The sequence below is a fragment of the Dermacentor andersoni genome, chromosome 1, assembly GCF_023375885.2.
Source record: "Dermacentor andersoni chromosome 1, qqDerAnde1_hic_scaffold, whole genome shotgun sequence".
NCBI lineage: Eukaryota > Metazoa > Arthropoda > Arachnida > Ixodida > Ixodidae > Dermacentor > Dermacentor andersoni.
Genome location: NC_092814.1, coordinates 394,034,190 through 394,055,595, shown reverse-complemented (window position 1 = coordinate 394,055,595; position 21,406 = coordinate 394,034,190). Strand labels below are relative to the sequence as shown.

Genomic DNA, 21,406 nt, shown 5'->3' with positions numbered 1-21,406 from the left:
GTGGTTTGGAAAATGGCACCGGGGTAGCTCAGTTGGTAAAGCATCGCACGCGTTATTAGCGGACGTGGGTTCGTATCCCGTGTGCGGCTAGTTGATTTTTCATTCAATGTTATGTCCATTTATTTATCATTTATTTTATTCGACTAAAAACCAGTAATTAACCGTATGCTTGCCTTGGTGTCATTGTTTGTTCGCTTCTTATGATTGTTCACTTGCAGCAGGTCCCATTGTATGCTAGTGCATTTTTCTCAAACAACCGCCCTGGCAAGAAGTATCCCGGGTGCGCAGTCCTTTTTTCTTGATAGTCAGGAGATGCAGCAAAGAAGGCAGAGTATTCACGAAAGCTACTTGGCGGAAATGTGGCGGTCCAATTTTTGAGGCAACAGAATTTATGAGCGGCACGTGAATTTTCCCAGTATTTGGCGCGGACTCACGCAAATGCGCGTTGCAGTTTTTTTTTATTGCTCTGCGTTGTTCACATGTGAATCGCATGCTAGTCTATACATCTATTTTGAGTGGTTGAATGACTGACATTCCCAATTATCATAAATAAACCCTAGGACATAGCGCAGATTGTTCACTGCACTTTTGCGAACGTCTGCCGATAAATAGGGGTGTTCTGTGCTAAGTTATAACACATGTAATTATTCATTTGTTTCGTAATGTCGTCAGAATCGTACGATAGTGTAAACGTCTTGCCACGCGCCAGTGCTGCGAATAAAAGTTGGCTTCAAAGGCATTATAGTAAAGGACTTCTACAAGGTCGATTGAAACCAGAACCACCACGTTTCGCCATGCTCGATTATCACGCTCGATTCCACTGCAGTATTCGTTGCATGGAGCTCTAGAATGGATGCAAAGCCGATGCTTTGCTTTAGGTCGTAGATAAATGTTAAATAAGTTCACTTACTGCCAGAAGAGGCGCGTCACTGTGCCTCGCACTATGCCGGAACACACGTGACAGTCGTTCAGCTGCTGATAAAGGTGAGTGCAGTATGATAGCTATGCAGACAAGTTGTTGACCCAGAACCATTTATTATTCATATGCTTCACATCGTTGTCAGGGTCGTGGAACACACATGATTCACATTGAGAGCAGTTTCAGAGACATGCAAGGTGCACAAACATGACATGTACTTTGCTCATTTGGCCGCCGGACATCATAATAAATGGTTTTATATGCGGTATACAAGACATTTTCTCGTGATTCTTTAGTCAAGGTCACATCAACCCTGAAACACAAAAACCAGCGCCAATGTCCCAAAGCCAGGCAGAAGCTTGCAAAGGCTGTACTTCTGCTTACGCAACGGCTGCCGGCATCTCGAGAAAAGCCCCCTTTGGCACCTGAGGTCGTACTGCGTTGCGTCGCACAGCTTGGCGGCGCCTGTCCGGCCGTCGTCATGTCGTCACAGAGAGAACCTGCGCCGACGCACACCCGTGGACGCGCACAAGTAACAGAAACAATATCGGATGTACCACCGACGTATACCGTGAAATATCGAAACAAAAAAGGGGCAGGAAATCACAAGGTATGCCATTGACCGGCGGTCGCTTCTACTTTCAAGCGAGTGTTCAAATTAAAAAAAAAAAAACGAACGATGCGATTGTTTCAATTTTAATGTGACTCCGTTTCCGTCGTTCAGAAACAATTACGACACTCTTATACCCTTGTTACACGGGCGACCTGAACTGTGGTTAATCTTAACGGCGGCTACTCACTTAACCAAGTTACCCCCAATCACAGTCCGCCTGAGTTACAAGGGCATTGATATTTATGGTTGACGTCGCCATGAATAAGGCATGCCATTAGTTTCAATTTTCACTGGAATTCCAACACACTGCGGCACATAATTAATAATTCAAGTTTCAAAATTAACGCTTGTTTTGACACCACATCAGTACAGCGTGGACAGCGAGGCGGCCGTTAGAGACGGCACGCTTGACAACTCGTCCGGTGGCTCTTTGCAATCGAAGCGACCGACGCGACCGGCACTTGAGAACGCCGAGGGAGACGCATCGATACATAATTAGGGCGGGCACTCGCGTCCATAATTCATCGTGCACGCTTCCAAACTGTGTCGCGCACATAATTCAAATGTTGTGGGAAGTTACCAGTATTACTCGCCCATATGGTCAACATTCAGCTGCTCTTCTTCCTTTTTGTACGGTCCTTTTTCGGCGGGAGGATTGCCGTCGCATCATCTCGGCGGACAGAGCGCGTATTGCCGCGGCCACATTGTCTTCCCAAATGATTACCGTGGCCTCCGTAGTCCCGTGAAATGAGCGCTGTCCTGCCTGTCGCTCCACAGAGCGAGTTTCAAAAGGCCTGCGAAGGACGCGCGCTGCTCGCTGTAGCGTGCGCCGTCGTCGACCGCTCTCAACCGAGGCCGCCAAGCTCGTTGAGCAGTGAGCCGCCGTTTTGCCTGCTGTGTAACTTCGCTAACCGCGTTTTGCGATACCCACGGCCACAGTAACCACGATTCAGGCCGCCCGTGTAACAACCCAAAGAAAACGGTGGCCTTCGACAACAGCAGTTTATTTTTAGCCATATCTGGTGGACATTCATTGTAGCATACGTCATGAGAAGGAAGACGACACAAGAATGACCCTTGAAATCTTTCTTCACTGCATGGGACGCCAGGAAGGAGAGTAAAAACAAATTCTTCAAAGAAAGACAGGCTGGTGGCTGACACGTAAATCAACACCTCGTTTAATACAGACCAAGGGAGTGCTGACAAGCACACTAAAAGCCAGATAACAAAAAAAAACTAGCACCAAATCCAAGTAGCCTGTAAGATAAATGTTGCAAAAAAGTATAAAGCACGCACGAGGAAGGATGCGCATAAAATAAAATGCTATTCCAGGAGACCGCTATTCCTTCATCACATGCTTGGGGCAAAAAAATGCATCTAACATAACAAAGGGCGTCTTAATGCATGCGCTACAGCAAACTGCTTTAATACACGTGATTCGATCTCATGACTTTTGTAACACATGGTACGACAGTGGAAAGCTAGAATTTGCTCACGACGCTCATCGTCCTTAACTAAGACAAATGGTCAGTGTAGTTAATGGAGCTACCTTCACTACAGCCAACGCGCGCGTCAGCAGTCTGCTCGTTTCCGTTCGACGCCAGGTGTATCGTCAACAAGCGCTGTGCGTCAGCAGGCTGGCAATGTCGCCCCGGCCATTCACTCCCGATGAAACCCCCGCGCTCTGCATGTCTGGCTTGTTTTCCACCACGTATCGCTTACTTACAGCGAAGCTGTGTAAGGCTAGGGTTTCATGTGTTGTTCGTGCGCCAACGATAGAAAAGGCGAGCATGGGCCGACCTCCTAGATACAGGGCCGACCTGCGGCGCAGGCCAAGCAGCCTGCAAGCACTCCGCCCCTAATATTAATAACAGAAATAATAATAAATGAAATAAATCAATCAAGATGCATTGTTTCAAGCCGATAGGAATACTGGAATCGTTCTGCACAGCACATGGAGTCACGTGCAGGAGGCGTTGCCATATACGCAAAGGACAACTTTTGACTCGCAAGAACAAATGAATGTGTTGTCTACTGGCACAGACTCGCAAGAGGACAAGGCCAGAGACTCTGGGGATGTCTGTGCCGTCCAAACGAAAAATGGAATTGTGATATCTAGGCACACCCAAGTGTGACATCGAGAATGACCACGCACTTTGCCGTGATGACACTGTCCCTGTGATCGTCGTTGGAGACTCCAATGTGGCAAAACCAAACAATAAATGGTACACTGAATTTGTGCTAGAAGAGTTTGGTTTCAAGTGCCACACCAATCCAAGTCACTCAACAACGGTCGTGTATACACTGTGTTTGGCCAAGAATCCGTCTAGGATTGTAACCGACCCAATCTGCGTCTGTCACAGTAATCAAAAGTTGTCGTCCTACCATTACCAAATGGTTAAAATTAATACATGCACCCTTGTCTAACCCTCTTTGATGTGCTACCGCTTCGCTGGTCATTCACCTTCACATAGTGGCAAGGCTCCTCATTTTTTTTATTTACGTCTTGCCCAAATTTTTAACTGGCAAGTAATTGTGGACCACTGTTAACTTGCTTCGAAAGACTTTCGCACAGTGTACCGACGATGTCGGAACACATCAGCAAACAGCTGCCTTTTAACTGAATTCACAGCGAAATATTTACGAAGTAACTTCTACAAGCTGCACGCCACCAAGGTTAAGAAAAAAAAATCAAGATTCTTAGAAGGATGTAGAAATGAAAAGTTGGCATACACGTGGCCATTGTGGCAAATCTAGAAAGCGATATCTTACCAAGGCAACAACATAACCGCGATATCCTCCCGCTGAGTTAACCAGGGTCTTTGCCGGTCGAGAGTAAATTGATGAAAAACTTGACAAGACCTGGAACATCGGGACTACTCGAAGTATTTAGTACTTCATATATTTCTAAAGCATAGCAATCTCCAATGTTTCTCTGCGCGCGTCAACGTAAGGAATGCCCCATTATAAGCAACCTTATATTCAAGCAAACAGTTAAGCTCTTTGTTTACAACTTGGCCATAGAAAAACTGCTAGGTAACCTATAAAACTAAGATACGCTTTGAAAATGTTTATCAACACTGAGCATCGTACCTAACAGTTGGCCTATAAGTGGACGGAAAATGGTGGACAGTTTGTGCATGCAGCGATGTTAGTCTACCTATTCGGTTTTCAACCCGTATCGTTTGCCGAAGAAAAAAATGTCAAGAGCTAGTCAGGGGTAACCTGCTCGACCTAAGAGATTAAAGTGGCATGTTTTACATACTTGAGTCAACAGGCGTTTTCAGCATTCAGCTACTACAGTGCTTCTGGCCTTTCATGAGCCGCGTTACTGTCGCAAAATCTCCATTCAGAACTCAAGATAAAAAGGGCGCTCACCTAACTGCTTCTAGGGTCTGACATAACGTTAAGAAGAGTTCCATTAAGCATGTGTATCCTTGTACATTCTACACATGCCATGTACTCAAAGAGATCGGCAACAAAGCAGTAGAAAATGGACAGTAAGCTAGCCCGTTAAAAACAATAGGGAGCGACGCGAGAAGAGAAAGCTGTCTCATTGTGAAATTATGAAGGAAAGCTGTTTTTCATAGGCCACACACACGAAGAAAGTGGCACGCTAAGTGCACGCCCAGCGCGCACTTACCCCACTTCTGCGGCGCTTGTGTGGGTGCGATGTCTGTCATGGTGGCGCGACTTCGTGCAGATAGTAAGTACTTTGAACATGGCCTCCTACTTTACAGACCATCTACCTAACTGCCTTTCAGGTGCGTTCGGAACATAATGGACACGAGCGCTTGTCGGAAAAAAGATAGACGCGCAGTTGGGGTCAGATGTACGTATACCTTTTACAGTTCTACTACACTGTACCGGAGACTGTGGAACATCGCTCTGTTACAACAGGAAAACCATCACGCTCAAAGCATGCGCACAAGTTCTTCACACTTTGGTTAACTTTGCACGCTCCCTCACCGAGCAGCTAACGGATATGTCGAGTGCCGCCCTATGACGCAACGGTGACGTCAATAACTGTGTCCCACAAACAGAGGATTTTAATAAGCTTTACGGTCAAGCAGACCACAGCCAGATGAGCACCAGCGGAGCTAGGATGCCTGCAGTAGTCAAAACCACTCAGTCACTTCTAGCTGGTGATTCTTGGTAGAGACAGACTCATACAAGTGGATTCCGGAGAAACATTTTCAAAATGCCACAAGAATTTACCATATTTGTTACCTTATTACTATTAGCTGCGTTTTGACTGCTTGTCTGCCTTGCTAAGAAACATCTAGCTTCCTCGAATAGCAGGTGCACATTTTTTTACAGAAGCTTTTCCCAACACGGTGCATATTTACTCAGTATTTTACTGCAGGCGTCATGGTGCCGCAGGACAGAGTGATACATGCTTTCGACAACGCATCATCCGCAGCGGCCGATGCGAGGATGCATGTAACAGAAAATAGTGGAATGAATGCCCCAGTGTAAAGAGCATGTGAGGTACGGCACCTGTAAATGAAGAAATAAATAATCCCATAACTATGACCTTTTGGGGCCTCGCAGACTTGAAGACAGCCATTGCGCAAAGCATGCGCTTATCCATAGCGCCAGTTTGAAGAAATGCATATTCAAAATTTACGGCAAATTGCATTTCTGATTCAGCTGGATATTTCTTTTTGTTTTCACGCATCGTAGGAATAAAGTTCCTGGAATGCAATGACAACAGGGGCGCTCTAACGTAAAACTACTCCAATATGTTTTTATTCCAAGCTCCTGACGTCAAATTTGCGTAACCGACGACGCAATCATCGGGCGGTCACCCGCAGAACAGACCAATCTGAACAGACCAATCAAATGCTCTCCTCGTTCACAGGAGGTCACTTTGGTTTGCTTGAAAAACGAATAACATTGCCTGCACTGAGCGGCTTGTCTTATCTAATTGGCTGACAAGAGGCGAGGAGCAGGCTCAAGTCGACAGGGAATCGATGGGGCCGAGTCACTGCACTGAATATCGATAACCGGATGAAGAGGGTGGCGCCGGCGTCTGCGATTGGTGCGCCTTTCCTTACTTAGCTTGCGGTGGCTGGTGGGAAATCGCGGCGGCATGCAACGGAAGCTTAAGAATGACGCTAAAACGGATCCTCCGCAAAGAAGAGTTGGCAGAACGAGGTCGTAAACGTGCCGAAATGCTCGAAAACATTACACGACCACGCAAAAAGCTTTATTACACGCACATAAACCCATGATCTCCGGGCAGGTGCGAGTAGCCAGTGCCTGAGCGATAGGCGGCAGCCATCTTTTATGCCTTCCGGAATGCGGCAGCCTGCGGATATTCAGAAGAAAATTCACTTTTGTTGGGCATATTTTTCTTTTGTTACTCCTTTCCTTGGAAACGACATCTCAAATTTACTAACGCGAAAGTCTTCACTCTGGGGAAATGTGGCGAGGCACAGCACACGCAGTTCCGCCTCAGAAAAATCAAAAATTATCACAAATCAGACAAATTATGCTACAATCCGCGTACTACACCAATAGCTCCCGTTCCAGTTTGGAGCCAGATTTTCCTCTTGTTACATCATCCTGGAAACCAGTGACCGGTTAGCAAGTGCACCCAAGCTAGTCCACCCTGTTCTATTCATTTTGCTAAATGATTTCACTCAGCTTGTGAATTGCTAAACAAGACAGTGGACTTCAGAGGCACGCGTTTTGAATGAAACAGAAGCCCGAAACTCATCAATAGAGACGTGATAATGACCAAATTTCTGCCTTCGCGGGTTGCAACTTGCCTTCATGTTTAGAGACCAAACAGATCTGCAGCGTATGAGGGCTCCAGCGTTCCGGTCACGCCGCAATCACGCTATTTCTTAGTGAAAAAAAAAAACGAGACTGGAACCGCTGCTACCCACACACAATGCCGTGCACTCTGCAGCATTGAAATATACAGGTGAATGTGCCAGATCTCATAGAATTCGCTTGAGGTCTCGAGAATGTTTCAGATGTAAGCGGAAGTGCAACACTGTTTCAATTGTTCAAAAACAACAGAAAGTTCGATTGGAATTCAACAATGCGGACTCAACGGATGTTTCTGGCCGTGTTCGGAAAAGTTAGCAACGTTCTTCTATTGGTTGACGGCCCGTCAAGCTCGACATAGCTTTTACTCTCGGCCCTTTCATCCTTTCATCTTTGTTGCACAATGCAGTAAGTAAGCTGTGTACCGCAAAGGCTTACAAAATTTAGAATCTGACTGAGGATCCTAAAGCTGCACAATTCCATGCCCGATAAGTGCAGATGAGCCTTCGTTACAGAAGAAATATCATTGCCCTTTAAAATGGGGCAGTATAAATTAACACATAGAAACTCTTTCATGTGCGGGTTACGCAGCACTACACTGCAATGAAGGGTGTTAAGTTACTCTCTCGTGGCATTATAATTGTGCTTCCTGCAGCAGTCAGTGTCTCCAAGCTTAACCTTTTTCTATTTTCGCGATCCGCTAGACAGTCGCCTTAGCACCAGAGACGCACGATGTAGACATCCAAGAGCCCCCCCCCAAAAAAACAGGATTGCCGGGCAAAAGCAGTCCTTATATTTTACAAGCACAGGGATGACGCTGTTGGCTACTACTGATGGAAAGAACTCATAAACAAGATGAAGAACGTGCTTTTTCTTCCTTGAACCACTTATTTCGTTCAGGGTGGACGTTGTGGCAAATTTATATGACAGATACTAAAAGAAATCATTTCGCTCTTTGAGGGTACGGTGGGCGACTATATATTGCACGCCGCCCGCTCGTAAATTCTTGTACCTTGCAAGGTTGGTTACAATTCAGAGGCATGACACGACATGGCGTTTGATCTGACGGCGCATTGCGTTAAAAACAGCTTCTATGACTTGTGGTCATAGTGAAACAAGCGCTGCAGTGTTTCTCGAAGGAAAACTCATTATATGCCAACAACCGAAGTACGCTTACGCTAGCGGTAAACATTGCACACTTTCTTGTGCTATGGAAAAATTCGTTAGGCCACTCAACATGAAGTGGACGACAGTGCGGAACGCCTCTTCAGTGACACCGTCATGGTCTACGTGTTATCACTGGCCATCGACTCTCCGTCGACCAAACCAGTCGAATGTAACCTGGTCTACGGGGAGTCATGCTGTGATGCCAAAGACAACTTGCAGCGTGAGTCTCAATATGAACTAATGACTGGAGCAAACTAGATAGAGTCCGAAAGACAGCTTTTTGGTTGAACGTTTTGACGCTTTGGAATGTCTTTATTACCCAAAACAACGTATTACCTTCTGGTATTCCTTTCACTTCCTGAAACATTAGGGCTCCCGAATGCTTTTAGTTTTGCAAGGTTACTGAAACGAACTTTTTTTCGGGGCGAACTCGATGGCGTCAAGGCCCCCCGAAATCGACCACATGTGAGTGTAACACCGATAAAGACGCTGCCTTTCTCGACAGCTATCTTTCGTAAAGTTGTGTATCACATAGCTCTTCTCAACCTCCATTGTACGTACAGCGTTGTTCGGACCTCGTTTGTACACACAGTTTTCTATTGGTGTCACAACCAGAGAAGTGAACATTGTAGGCGTACAAAGTTCCAAGAAAAAAACTAGACGATTGTGGCTGCAGCGAGTGTCACAGTCTTGAATGTCCTTTGCTCTCACAGTGCAGGATATACAGATATCACCCGCACAGCAATTTCCCAGACACACCACACGCATTCAAAAACAGTCAATTAAAAATGGAAATAATAATAATCATCATCAGCCTACTTTATGCCCACTGCATAAAATACACCACTCTATGTAGTTGCAATACTGATACACCTTCATAAGGTGCTATGCTCATACCGGGCTTTTTTTTTTTGTTTTTGCTACACTGTCCCGGGATAACACACACGTACACACACACACGTGGTTTGCGCAAGAAGAAGGTTTTGCAACATTTTAGCCCCTGTTGCCAACGAGAACCAGAGGATTATGTTTAAAACACCAAGTTTTCGATGACGGCGAGTTTGGTAGCAAAAATCGACGCAGAGATCGAGCGGAAATGCGACATTCTCGCTGCCTTGTTCACATGTGAACCCTGGAAAACGCGGCTCGCTCGGCCTTAACGAAAGGCTGACCTGCCGCCTGCTCCATCACTTCAAGGAGCAGGAACCAGGTTCAAGACTGACTCCCACTCGTGACCACGTAGCTTTGTTTATAATGTCCCATACGAATATATTGTGCAAGTCCCGAAAGAGTAAAACAAAGGCCTTCAGCTCTCCAGGTTAACTCAAAAGTGTGGAATCGAATGTATAATAATATACGTATAATTTAGCGAGCATATTATTATCATAGTGCCCTCACTGTCCGAAAATTGCACCGGAAAGGTTCCTTTCATAAGTTTTACTTGCATATAAGAAGCTCTTGCTCTCATTGTTGTTTAGGGGAAAAAAACTGTTCACTAGAATGTCCTCACAAGGCGAAGCACCACTCACACAACCGATGCAACGACTAAACGCAGGAGAGGAAGCAATTACCCACAGGCAGTTGAAGTCAGTGGTGTCCAAATAAGGGCAACGAACAAACGATTTACGCTCTGTTAATTTTACTCCATTCCGGTTTGAAGAAACGGAACAAGTAACGGTCTTTTAACCAACCACCTCGGAGCAGTGACCTCGGTCTCCGTCACCTTCTGCAGTGTCAAACTGAAAGCAGACAATGCACAGCGCAAGTTTTCGTGTTTCCTGCTACCGTTTTGAAGCGTTTTGTTCCAACCAGCATGATGTAGATGAGAGATGTCAACGCAAAAGTTCTGGTGAACCCAGTGTTAGTGCGCGCTAAGTCTAACGGCAAAATCGAAACGGTAACGTCCTTCCTTACCATGTCTGTTTTGTTCCCCCTGTCTAGGCTTTTTCGTTTATTCCTTCAGACTGTTCATCTGAAACCACTGGCCCGTTAGCCTCACAGCATGGCCTTTGAGGAAATGAAGAAAAACATCCCTTCCTTGACTTTCAAGCCTCTTAGTGACGCAAATGGGCCGGTTAGAATGATTTGCGCGAATCTCTCTTACTACCCGTGCATACACCAGCTGCCCATCACGCGGTGTCCACAAAGGGCACCTGTTGAGGCCGTCTCATTCAGTGGCAAAAGAAGCATGCTAGTGAGAAGCGAATGAGCGTCGCCATTACCTGGGCTGCGAGCGAGAGTTATGCGCCGATGCGAAGCAAAAGACGTGCTTTGACGTCCTCATTTTAGCCATGGCAATGCCTATAGGAAGCGAGCGTTGCAACCACCATTATTCACGTGACTATTGCCTGTGGTCCGTGAAATTTGCCCGCATCACCGCTCCCCTTCATGATTTTCATTCGCCTAGCAAGTACGTGCCCCAGATTTCATAATGTCATTCAGCGCGCTCCACGCTTTGAACCTATGGCATTTTTTATTTTATTAGCGCCTGCCTATAGTCGGCTAACAATGTGCCTCCAATGAGCCTCTTTTGGACATGCTCTAAACGCGCTGAGCAGCATGACCGGAGACTGATTGGTTGCGTTGAGGTGCCGAGATACATATATGTGCTAAATTGTAGTTTATAAGCTCTTCTTCCATCGCCTAGATGGTTCAGATATAAATGATTCATAGCAGGGTGAACTAGGAAAAGACGGGAATAATGAAACCTGCGGGACTACTTGGACCTAATTTTCTATAATGCTTTTGTAATGCCTTGTATACTATCACAGCTCCAGCTGGCAAATGAAACAGTTGCCGATCACAAAATATGTCAGTCAGTCCCGATGTGATCATGCACCTCTCTTAGTCGCTCGAATGTACAAGGGCACCTCCGAGTGCGCCGAAGTACCTGCAACACGTGCGTGAACCTTCCTGTAACCGAGAACTACGAACCACTGAGATGACCTCATGGGACCTGGAGAGGAAGAATCCAGATCATCAAATTTAAGGAGCGCTTCACACTGCACAAGTATGGAGGTGTGGACAAATGTCTAATAAACAGAAGTGTGTGCTTTGGCGAATAAAAGGTACACATTCTGTTCCAGCCGAAAATTTAACCAGATTGTCCGCCAGTCATACAGCAATATCCGCGTCTCGCTCAAACGGGCTTTTTGGTTCATGCAGTATGCTTCCCTCGATTTGCGCACGGGTGTGATAGCTGTGGTGATTGTGGCACAACTCGATGTGTTGCATTGAATGCAAAAGATAGCCGCCCCGAGGTGAGAGAAAGTTCCTTTCCCAAGATGTCGGGTATGCTCCGTGCCAGCTAATTCTGATGATACGCTGTTTTTGTCATATTCTATGTACCTTAGGTGGGTACATGCAACAGTGGCAACTTAGTGACGCTGCTTTTAGTGATTTGGTGATTTACAATTCCTGATAGTGTCTATAGGTAAATAACAGAAAACATCTTTGTTATTTTCGGCAATGTTTTAAATACGATATTACCCCAGTGAATTGTCACGAGCAAAGGCGACACGGAATCGCATGCAACACCCGAGCGGCGGGCTGCGCGTTCGGAAGAGCGGCCCAGCATCAGCGCCTGGACAACAGCGTGACCCTCGTTGGCCGAAGAATAATGCATGCTGATACAGGAGCGCCTCTAACACTCAACATTACAAAAACGTGGATTCCGTATTAGACCGAATCTGGATCCAGTATTGATTCATCTTGAACAACTCCTATCGAGGCTCTACACTGTTACGCAGCGAAATGAGTTACAGCCTGCCAGTCCATCCGCTCGCACTAAACTTGCCCGCCTGACAGGGGTATAGAAGCGAACGACGCCCCCTCGTCATGAACCGCGCTGATACCGCCGCGGTACACTCGGTTCTAGCTACAACGTCAACGAAATACTTTCGAGGAAGCATAAACAGAGTGTGAGGAGACGAAGGCGAGAGAGTAAACGCTGACGCGCGTGTTCCTTGCATTGGAATGTGCAAATACTTGCTTGCTTGAGGCAACGTGAGCACAGGAACGGCTATTGGCGATACTGTGGTTTCTTTGTGGCTCGCAGCGCTCAACATGGTTCGCTTTGAGTCGCTTCTCGTTCACTGTAGCGCAGAGTATTGGGCAGGACGGGAAGCAGACGACACACTATCATGTCGTGCCGTCGGCATTCTTAAGCTGCACGCTACAGCAATCACGCGTCCGGCACTGTCTGAGATGGAACTGTTCTGGACCATTATTGATTGCCAGTCACTCGCTTCACCTCGATAGCCACTCCTGGGGCCGTATAACGTAAAACTGTTCCAATCTGCTTTTATTCCAATTTCGTGAAGTCAAATTTACGTAACCACTGACGCAAGCATCGGGTGGTCACCCAGAGCTTGTTTGAAAAGCTCCATCAAACGTGCTTCTCGCTTATGTAATGTCAATTTCTTTTGCTTACAATGCGCATAGCATTGCCTACATTGACAGGTTTTTCTTATCTAATTGGCTTAGAAGAGGCGAAGAGCACGCTCAAGTGCAGAGAGTTTCCATGGGCCGAGCTAGCGCCGTGAAAATATATAACCAGATGAAGAGCGTGATGCCGGCGTCTGCGATTGGTCCGCTTCCCTTACTTAGCTTGCGGTGGCTGGTGAAAATTCGCACGGTGTGCAACGGAAGGTTACAAATGTTGTTAAAACGGATCCTCAGCACAGTTGGCAGAGCGATATCATAGACGTGCTGAAAGGTCTTGATAACCTTATACTACCCCGCAAAATGTTTTATTATTCGCGAATAAATGCATGCTGCCCGGCAGCTCCGCGTGGCCAGTGCCACAGCGATCGGCTGGCAGCCATCTTCTATTCTTTTTGGAACGGGGCAGTCTGGGGCTATTGATAAAAACTTTCAGTTTTCTTCGGCATATTAATGTCTTCGACGCGTACACGTCACTCTGACGTGTGAGTTTTCGTGGTTTTGTGCGCGTAACCCGAAAACCTTTGACCAATAGCAATTTGTCAAACGACGCCCTTTTTCGCTAATGGTGAAAAAGGCATCGAATCAGAAATTATTATTTATGTTTTGTTCACTCTAATCATGCATAATCAGTATGCACATATCATATCAGGTGGGGCGTTTTCGCGGTTTTCGTGATGTCGCGTGACAGACAGGCGTAGTGGGTGGCGGTTCGAAAATTTTTTTACCTATCGTGGAGGGCTGATGGCACAATTGGAATAGAACAGTTTGGAAACGTTATAGCGCCTCTGCTTTGTTAACGCTCAATCAATAGTTAGTCCAATGATCGTTGAGATGTATGACTAAACAGACTTCGAACGGAAACAGTTCGTGATCAACCGTCTCTCATTGCCTCGATCTTACTACAAATACATTACACACTTTGTTTATAGTTATACACCTTATTATTTGCGCATACTTTTACCACCATTCAAGTGCCATATACTGCATATGAAGTCCGAGTGTACAATTTTACTTTGACTATAATAAATACCATACATGAGAAAAATGTACCACAGTTAAATGCAACATTTTTCAGAGACGGCTCCGAGAATAAGGGGCTGACTGCATTTCTTTTCATGCATACTTCTATATATTCCATGATCGTCATTTTTGCAGCGTGACGTGAGGTTCTCTCAATGGAATTGAACGGTTCACAAAGTGGTACCCAAAAACCATGAATATTGGCGAAATATCACCTGTCCTTGCTTCTGTTAACCTAAAAACCTATGATAGCGTGAAATGTTGTATCAATAATGTGCCTTATGCTGAAATATCTACAATTCAGCCTGCATGCCTATGGTGCCTAAAAGTGCTGGCCTTTGCAAAGACGACACGTTCCGTAAAGATGCCTTCCTCCAGTCTGTACGATATCCTAAGATTCCGGTAAGTTCGTAATTACCACTTAATTAGTGGCACTTATTTTTTTCTCCGCACAATCTTGCCAGACTTTGTAAACACGGTGAGCACAGTGCTTTTTCTGTAAACAACAAAAGCTAGACTAGAGCCCTATTACTATGCGCAACGCTGGTGGGGTGTGTTCGACCGCCCAATGAAATTAAGAGTCTAACGTGCTCAAAACATAGTTAGTACAGCGTTAGGCATTTTTCGCAAGTGATATTGTGGGGCGATGTACGAACTAGTGCGTTTTTATTCTCTTCTTTAGTGATCGTTGCTTACAATTGCGCCGTGCGTTAAAAACTGCCGTCCATGTTCGTGCCCAGACGATTGCTCCAAGAGCAATCAAAAGCTGCGAAATGTAGGGCTCCCCTTCGTGGCGGCGCATGCCCCACATTGGTATGTTTCTTTTTAAATATTCAGTGCGGCAACTTTTATTTCTGTTTGACTGTGGAACATAGAAAATCGAGTAAACTACGTGTTTCCCCAGCTCACTACACAGAACAACGTAGTAGCGAAAGAATACATTGACTAATCGCACGTGTTGTGGGAAAAAGCGGCGAATGCGTGTCAAATAAACCAAACAGCTCGTAAGCCATTCATTAAGTTTCTTTCTTTACCAAGAAATTTTCTTTCTCAAAATTCAAATTGGCCCAACGGGAAGGACCACGCAAAAGTGTTCCTTCTTTTCTCACAGGAACTCACGCTATTGTCGTGCTCGTATATCTCTACTGTAACTGCTGCATGTGCCACAGGAATGGTTTTCGCGAAAACCCATCAGAAAACGTACGGTAGGAGATTTATATGCACCATTTGACAGTTAGAAATCAATGAACTGTCTATTCTGCCAGCCTACTCTACTGCATGTAAGTGAGAGCCACGTTTCTTGGAGACAATCATATTATTTTTATAGAGTAAAAAAGTCCGCGTGATGCATGTTAGCACGGGTATAACGAATAGAATATTCTTCCACTCGGACCTCGCATCGAGTAGTCACTATTCGAAAATCCGAATATTTTTTCGAATACTTCACGTCGTTGACTGTGCAAAATCAAAGATGATAATGAAGCAATAATCTCGCGAATTTCATGGCCTCCACAGTGGACATAAACGTATACTATACTCGCGGACAAATCTCTGCGGCTGTGAAGGGAAAGCTACGGAGGCAAAGCACGCAAAAGTGAGGGCGTTTCTGAAAAGAGTCCCGCGTTTTAATGCACGTTATTTTGGGCTGGGGAAGAGAAAACATAAACACCTTATTAGAAACAGTTTTATAAGAGAGAACACACCTCTCGGTGCAATGGTTTCCTTATTTTGCGGCTTTTACCGTCCGCGTCTGGGGAAACGCGAAACCGTGGCACGTGGAAGCTGCGCCGATTCAGCGTCTGTTCCGAGCAACAAAAGCACTGCCGAACTACTTGGCGCTGTAACACGTGTGCCACGCGCCCGTACCCTTTATTGCCACCGAAACTTGTGCGCGAGTATAGAGCACCGCTTCGGTCCTCAGGGAGCCACGCTTTTACTGCTAAACAACATTAACTCGCAATAACATTTTGTTTAGACCTGGCACTCAGCAGTGCGTATTTTTCGGTACTATTTAGACGAGCATCCCCCTGTGCCCTGTCGTGCAATTAAACCTGAATATGTTTCATCGCAACATCGTTGATACAACATTTGCGCCATCTGCCTCCATCATTGGAACTAAGTGCATTTTTTTCGCTCTGCCATTTCCGTGCACGCCACGCATTCCTAGTGTGGTCATACTAATCTACATAGATAGTGATTAGCCCACAAGGCTGCCTTTATAAACTTTGTGTTAATGCATGACCACGTAAAATCCACGAGACTGCGGGAAAGCTGCTTACTTGTCCGCAAACTTCCTTTTGTGTTTTGAATAAAACGTGCTTGTAATGCGCACTACAATGACAGATACTTTCTAATGTTGTGAATACCAAGAGTTTAATGATAAGAAGGGTCTACACTAAACGAAAAATAGGCTATATTTGATTTGCGTTTTGTTAATTGCTGGCTGACGATTACGTGCATCGCTTCAATCTCCTTCTGAGAGCGTGAGAGAGTCGTGCGCATTCTCGTGGGAAGCATTCATAAAATAGGCTCGTGAGGACATACCGCTTAGACCGCGCGTATGGTTACTTCCGGCTAATTGCTTAGTTACGGAGCCGACGGCGCTGCCGCCGCTTGGGTCTAATCAGTAAAATCAGTTTGAGCGTTTGCGAATGTCCAACCTTGAGCGCAGGACACTTCGTTTGGCCACTGCAGAATCACTTAAGTTCCGATCCAGCCTCACCAAGTGCCAATTTTTCAGCTGTACCGACAGTGCCTTCTTTCTCGTGGTCACTGTTCAACCCCACGACCATCAATACATATCTAAATGCACATTTGGAAGAATGCTTTTCAATTGCGCTTGCAGCTTACAGAAAAATAATCTTTGTGCAGGAATTCTTCGCGAATAAACCCCTCTGGTGAAACAAAACAGCTATCAAAAATAAAACTTTGCACCCTGCCAGGCTACAACTCCAACTTTTAGAATGCCTCAGTTACCTAAGCAGAACACCGTCGATTGATGCCAAAATTTTACATACACACAAATGCAACAGTAGCGATCGGAACTATGACGTCAACAGACATGGTAAATATTACTGCCGTTAACATAGGCTCAAATATTACGTAACGTTAAAACACAGGGTGACGGTATGAAGGCATTTCCAATTCGTTTAGAACATATTTGCGCGAATCTAAAAGTTACATTTATCGCAGAGTTTGTCTTTGTTTCTTGTGACCTACTAGTGATCCACATACTCACTCCTCCATTTTCTTTGACAAACAAAAGGGGAAGGTCATGATTCTCAAGTGTTCGTGTTCTGAACGGCCGCTGACCGTCTTCCACACTGCATGTAGGCAGACCAAGAATTCACTTCGTTACGAGATTGGTGTGCGCCAGTATAGTAGTGTGGGTGTAGAAAAAGCTAAAAAGCCTCGTTTTAGTGAAGCACAAATCTTTCTGCAGGCTGCCCTTGAGTTCATTTAGTGAGTGTCAAGAGTTGAAGGGAGCCGACTAGTTTGCGTCCCCATGCGTGCTGCCTCTGTAGTTTTTAGGTTCTTACACGTTGCCTGAGTAGTTTTTAGGTTCTTAAACGTAGCAGTAAGGACTTTAAAACAACCTAACTTTTTTCTTGCAACAAGAAAACTGTGTCTTTTAATAAAGCCTTCTTATTTTTTTCTTATCATTTACTTTGTTACGCAGCCTTTCAGTAGTTGGTAGTGAAAATGCCTTGCTATGACAGGCTAACAGTGATGACAACAGCCAGAACGACTTTGTTAAAAATGAAGTGAAACCAAAAACATATTTACGATCAATTTATGAAGTACCTATGGCAGAGTCAAGATGGCGTGTTCTAATAAACTTTGCAGAGTCTTCCTTCCTCCTCTCAACGAATGCAGCCATCGCAGTCACAGTGCAAGCAGCACCGTGTCATTGACCACTGAAAGCGCTCATTCTGCGTCGTCTAGGAAGTTATCGAATGCTATGGCCTCAGGCGCGTGGCTAAACGCGGCGAGGGCCGGAACAGGGCGAGGACAACGCGCAGGGCCAGAACGACACTGTGGGGCGCCCCCATGTCACCGTGACGCAACAGCGGCCCATCTGATTTCTGCTAAAGCGGAGACCAGATAGTGGCTGGAAGAAGTGTTTCGAGAGGCAGCCTCGATTCAGGTCTAAGCAGAGAAACCAGTGCTGTAGTCTCGTCGCCATACGCAAGGCAGTGCCCCAGTCGCGATGTTCAGACGGAACATACATAGAAATCACATCAGCGATTGATCCATTTAGGGGTTGGGCCGTTCGTTAAAGGCTGGTACGCAATTAGACGCTTAACCTTTGTGAAATAAGACCAAAGTATGTCTTTGCAGCAGCGAACCGTGTCAGCAAGAATCTGGCGACTAGCGGTGCTATGTAAAATTATGCCTAGCATAAGCAGCTCGGCGACTTCCGCTGCGCAGCTACTCGGACTCCGTTTGTCATGCATAGCTGTTGGAATCACCTGGGCTAATCTATTCCAGAACTCGATAGGGCGAAAGAGCCGAGGAGAAAAAAGCCAACACGGCATACGCTAATACGCTAAGGTGGCCAGCAGTGGGAACGTTGTCGCCCGAGAGAGGATGACGTTCAGCAGCTGCTGGAGATTCTAGGGATATGAGGAGGAAAATACTAAGCGTGCAGGTACTTCTCGTAAGGACCTACCACGCCGTGGCTGGCCAAGAATGCGGCGGAGAGCGATAAAATATAGTAAAAATGTTTCGTCATTCAGGGGGTACCAGGAGACAAACAGTTGGCGTCCTGGTGTTATATGCTAGACAGTGTAGGTGAGTTCTTATAAACGTAGGGTCCAGTGACTCAGGCAACCTCTGATGTTTTCGGAATCGCAAGCCAAAAAAAGCTTTGTGATCGGGTGGACCGAGTAAGTTGGGAATACCCAGACGAGTGTAGACAGATGCTTTGGGCAATTGAAAACTGCGTTCGGCTGTGGAAAGGGTCCGGCTATAGGGTACGCACCAACTCGCTCCTTGTTACGGTGACACTGGGTTATAAACGGCGCCATTTTCGTAGCCACAAACATCAATGCGGATAGTAGTTTAGCAGACGCGTCAAAATTGTGGAAAACCAGCGCAGTAGTGAGAAAGGTGATACTAGGCCGTTTCCCTGGCGCTCGATCAGAGCGCCAGAGAAAGCGAATCAGCCTCGTCTGTACGTTTGCTATGCTTTAGAAGCGAAGTTTCACCCTTGCGACGACGGTTAATGTGTGACAAACGACGGCGTCCAGTAGGCGAGTCTTCCGGAAGTCAATGTCACGATGCTGGGAGCGTTGCGAGGAGGAACGCACGGTTTCGAGTCTAGCCTATCCTCAATCTTTACTGTCGCGTTATGCTTTGTTGGCAGTTTCTGAATGAACCTTTATTTATCGTTCAACAATGTAGCAATATGTTAGCGACCTGTTTGCCAGACACCGATGCGCTATTCTGCTCATTATTACTGAAGCCAGCCGCATAGGTTATGTCGAAAAAGAAAGCCTGGTACGACGGAGATGCGCACGTTGCCTGATGATACTGGACGCGGGAATCCTCCCCAACGGCGGAGCTTTCTGTAATGCACGCACGTTTCGGCAGGCAACGGGACATCGCGAATAGAGCTTTTGCTCGCTTATCTCTGCAGGCACAGCAAGGACCATCGTCTATAGGTAAACCCACAACCCGAAATTTTGTGCCTATATCTCGCCATCAATGTCTCGTGAATCACTTAACAAATTGTCTCCGATAATAAATAGCGCCATTTTTGTCTCCCCTCAAGCACTGTTTTTCTTCAGCGGGGTGTTTTCAAATACTGCAGAGCAGCTCGAACCATCATTCAAATCAGCCTAGAAACTTACACTTTTGCCTCAAGCTTCTACGATGCTTCTCGACACTTGTGAAGTGGCAGCGTCAGAAGGAATCATGAGTGCAAGTATGTAGGCATTCCTTGATCTTCCGGATGGGACAAACGGCGCAATGCGCAATTATTTCTCAAAAGTTGGAGAATGTGACTGTCTGGTGAGACAATTTAATCTTTTTCTAAGTACCTGTAGCAGCAACCTTTCCGGGGCGGAATGAAACAGATGTGCTAACAAGAGCTAACGCCGAGTGAGATGTTGAGTCATCTTTTTCAATCGCATTTTGCGAAGTACTCCAATAACACGAAAGGCGACACCGAAGAAGAGGCGCGCAAACCAGTGCGCCCCCTAGACCACGAGTTGCTGCGGCGCCTTGTGGCGGCAGCACACGGACACGAACAGCAGCTGCACGCCGAGCCGGAACTTCGGGCTCATGGCCACGTAGATGAGCGGCTTCCACAAGCAGTCCAGGACGCCCAGCCAGAGAAGGCCGAAATGTAACGCGTGAAACCTGAGTTTGACGCCACCAAGTTTTTCGTAGACCTGTAGGCCTATCCACGGCATCCACGAGACCCAAAAGAGCACAATGATGACGAAGGACATGACGTGGTCGGGATTTGACAGATGCTCGCCAATGGCGGTGGCGTACTCTTTTTCCTCCTTGCTGAGGCACCGGCGCATTTTGCGCATCGTGTTGAAGATGAAGTAGTAGGTGTACACGACGGTGAGAACGCTGGGCAGCAGGACCAGCAGCGCCAGTGTGAGCGTGTACGGAAGGATGCTGGAAAGGTCCAGCATGCAGATGTACGCATCCCGGTAGAAGTGTCCGCTAGAGAAGCCGAACAGCGGCGGGCAGTACATGAACATGGACGTCATCCACGTGAACAGCATCCAGCACTGGCACCGTGTCCGCGTCTGGATGGCGTCGTACCTGGGAAATCGAAACAAGCATCTTTCAACAATAAGCACTTTGAACAGCTCGAAAAACAATTGTTGCACGTCAAAGCAGCGCGCAGAGGCTGTCAACGGAATGCATGTGCTGAGCAGAGAAAATCCCAGCACCTTGATTGTCAGCGAATATGAGGCGTTGCTTGCATAGCGTTGAGTAGAACCAGCTAGCTGAGCTGTGGACCATAATGAGAGCAGCATTTGCAACTCTAAGGATCAATTTTGTTTTGTATTCTCATTGCCTAATTAGTCTACATATTTAATAATTTCGACACATATTACGTTTTGCAAAAGCTTGCAAAGTTTACAGCTTTCGCGACAATTTCCGATTCAGTAACCCTTTATTATGCTATAACTTCTCCCGTGTCATAAAGAAAGCCCGCGAAATACGTAAATAGGAGTTGTGCGCCGCGATCACTGTTCGCTCAAAGCTACAAATGGGCATCAATCGCAACCCTTTCTAGCGGCGATGTCGGGTTGCTTCAAACGCCGTTGCCCTTTTCAACGGCATTCACGGGCCGCACAATCGCATAGTTGCATTTCTCCGGCTACCTCTTTCACAGAGAAGAATTATTGCGCAATATATAGACAGGTCGATGTTGCTCGATTTAAAAATTCCTAGAACGCTATAGAACTTTCGAATTGAAATTTTATTGC

General features: G+C 46.2%; 1 protein-coding gene across 4 annotated transcripts in view; it reads right to left on the bottom strand.

Annotated features, from left to right (window-relative positions):
- Positions 1-1,015: 1,015 nt before the first annotated feature.
- Positions 1,016-21,406, bottom strand: part of DopEcR (G-protein coupled receptor DopEcR) — a 201,556-nt gene continuing 181,165 nt past the window's right edge. For all 4 annotated transcript variants that reach the window (XM_055064886.2, XM_055064885.2, XM_050168539.3 and 1 more), the window contains one exon: positions 1,016-20,732. In XM_055064886.2, coding sequence (XP_054920861.1) covers positions 20,150-20,732 — 583 coding nt within the window. In that variant the 3' untranslated portion in view covers positions 1,016-20,149. The remainder of the gene's footprint in view (positions 20,733-21,406) is intronic.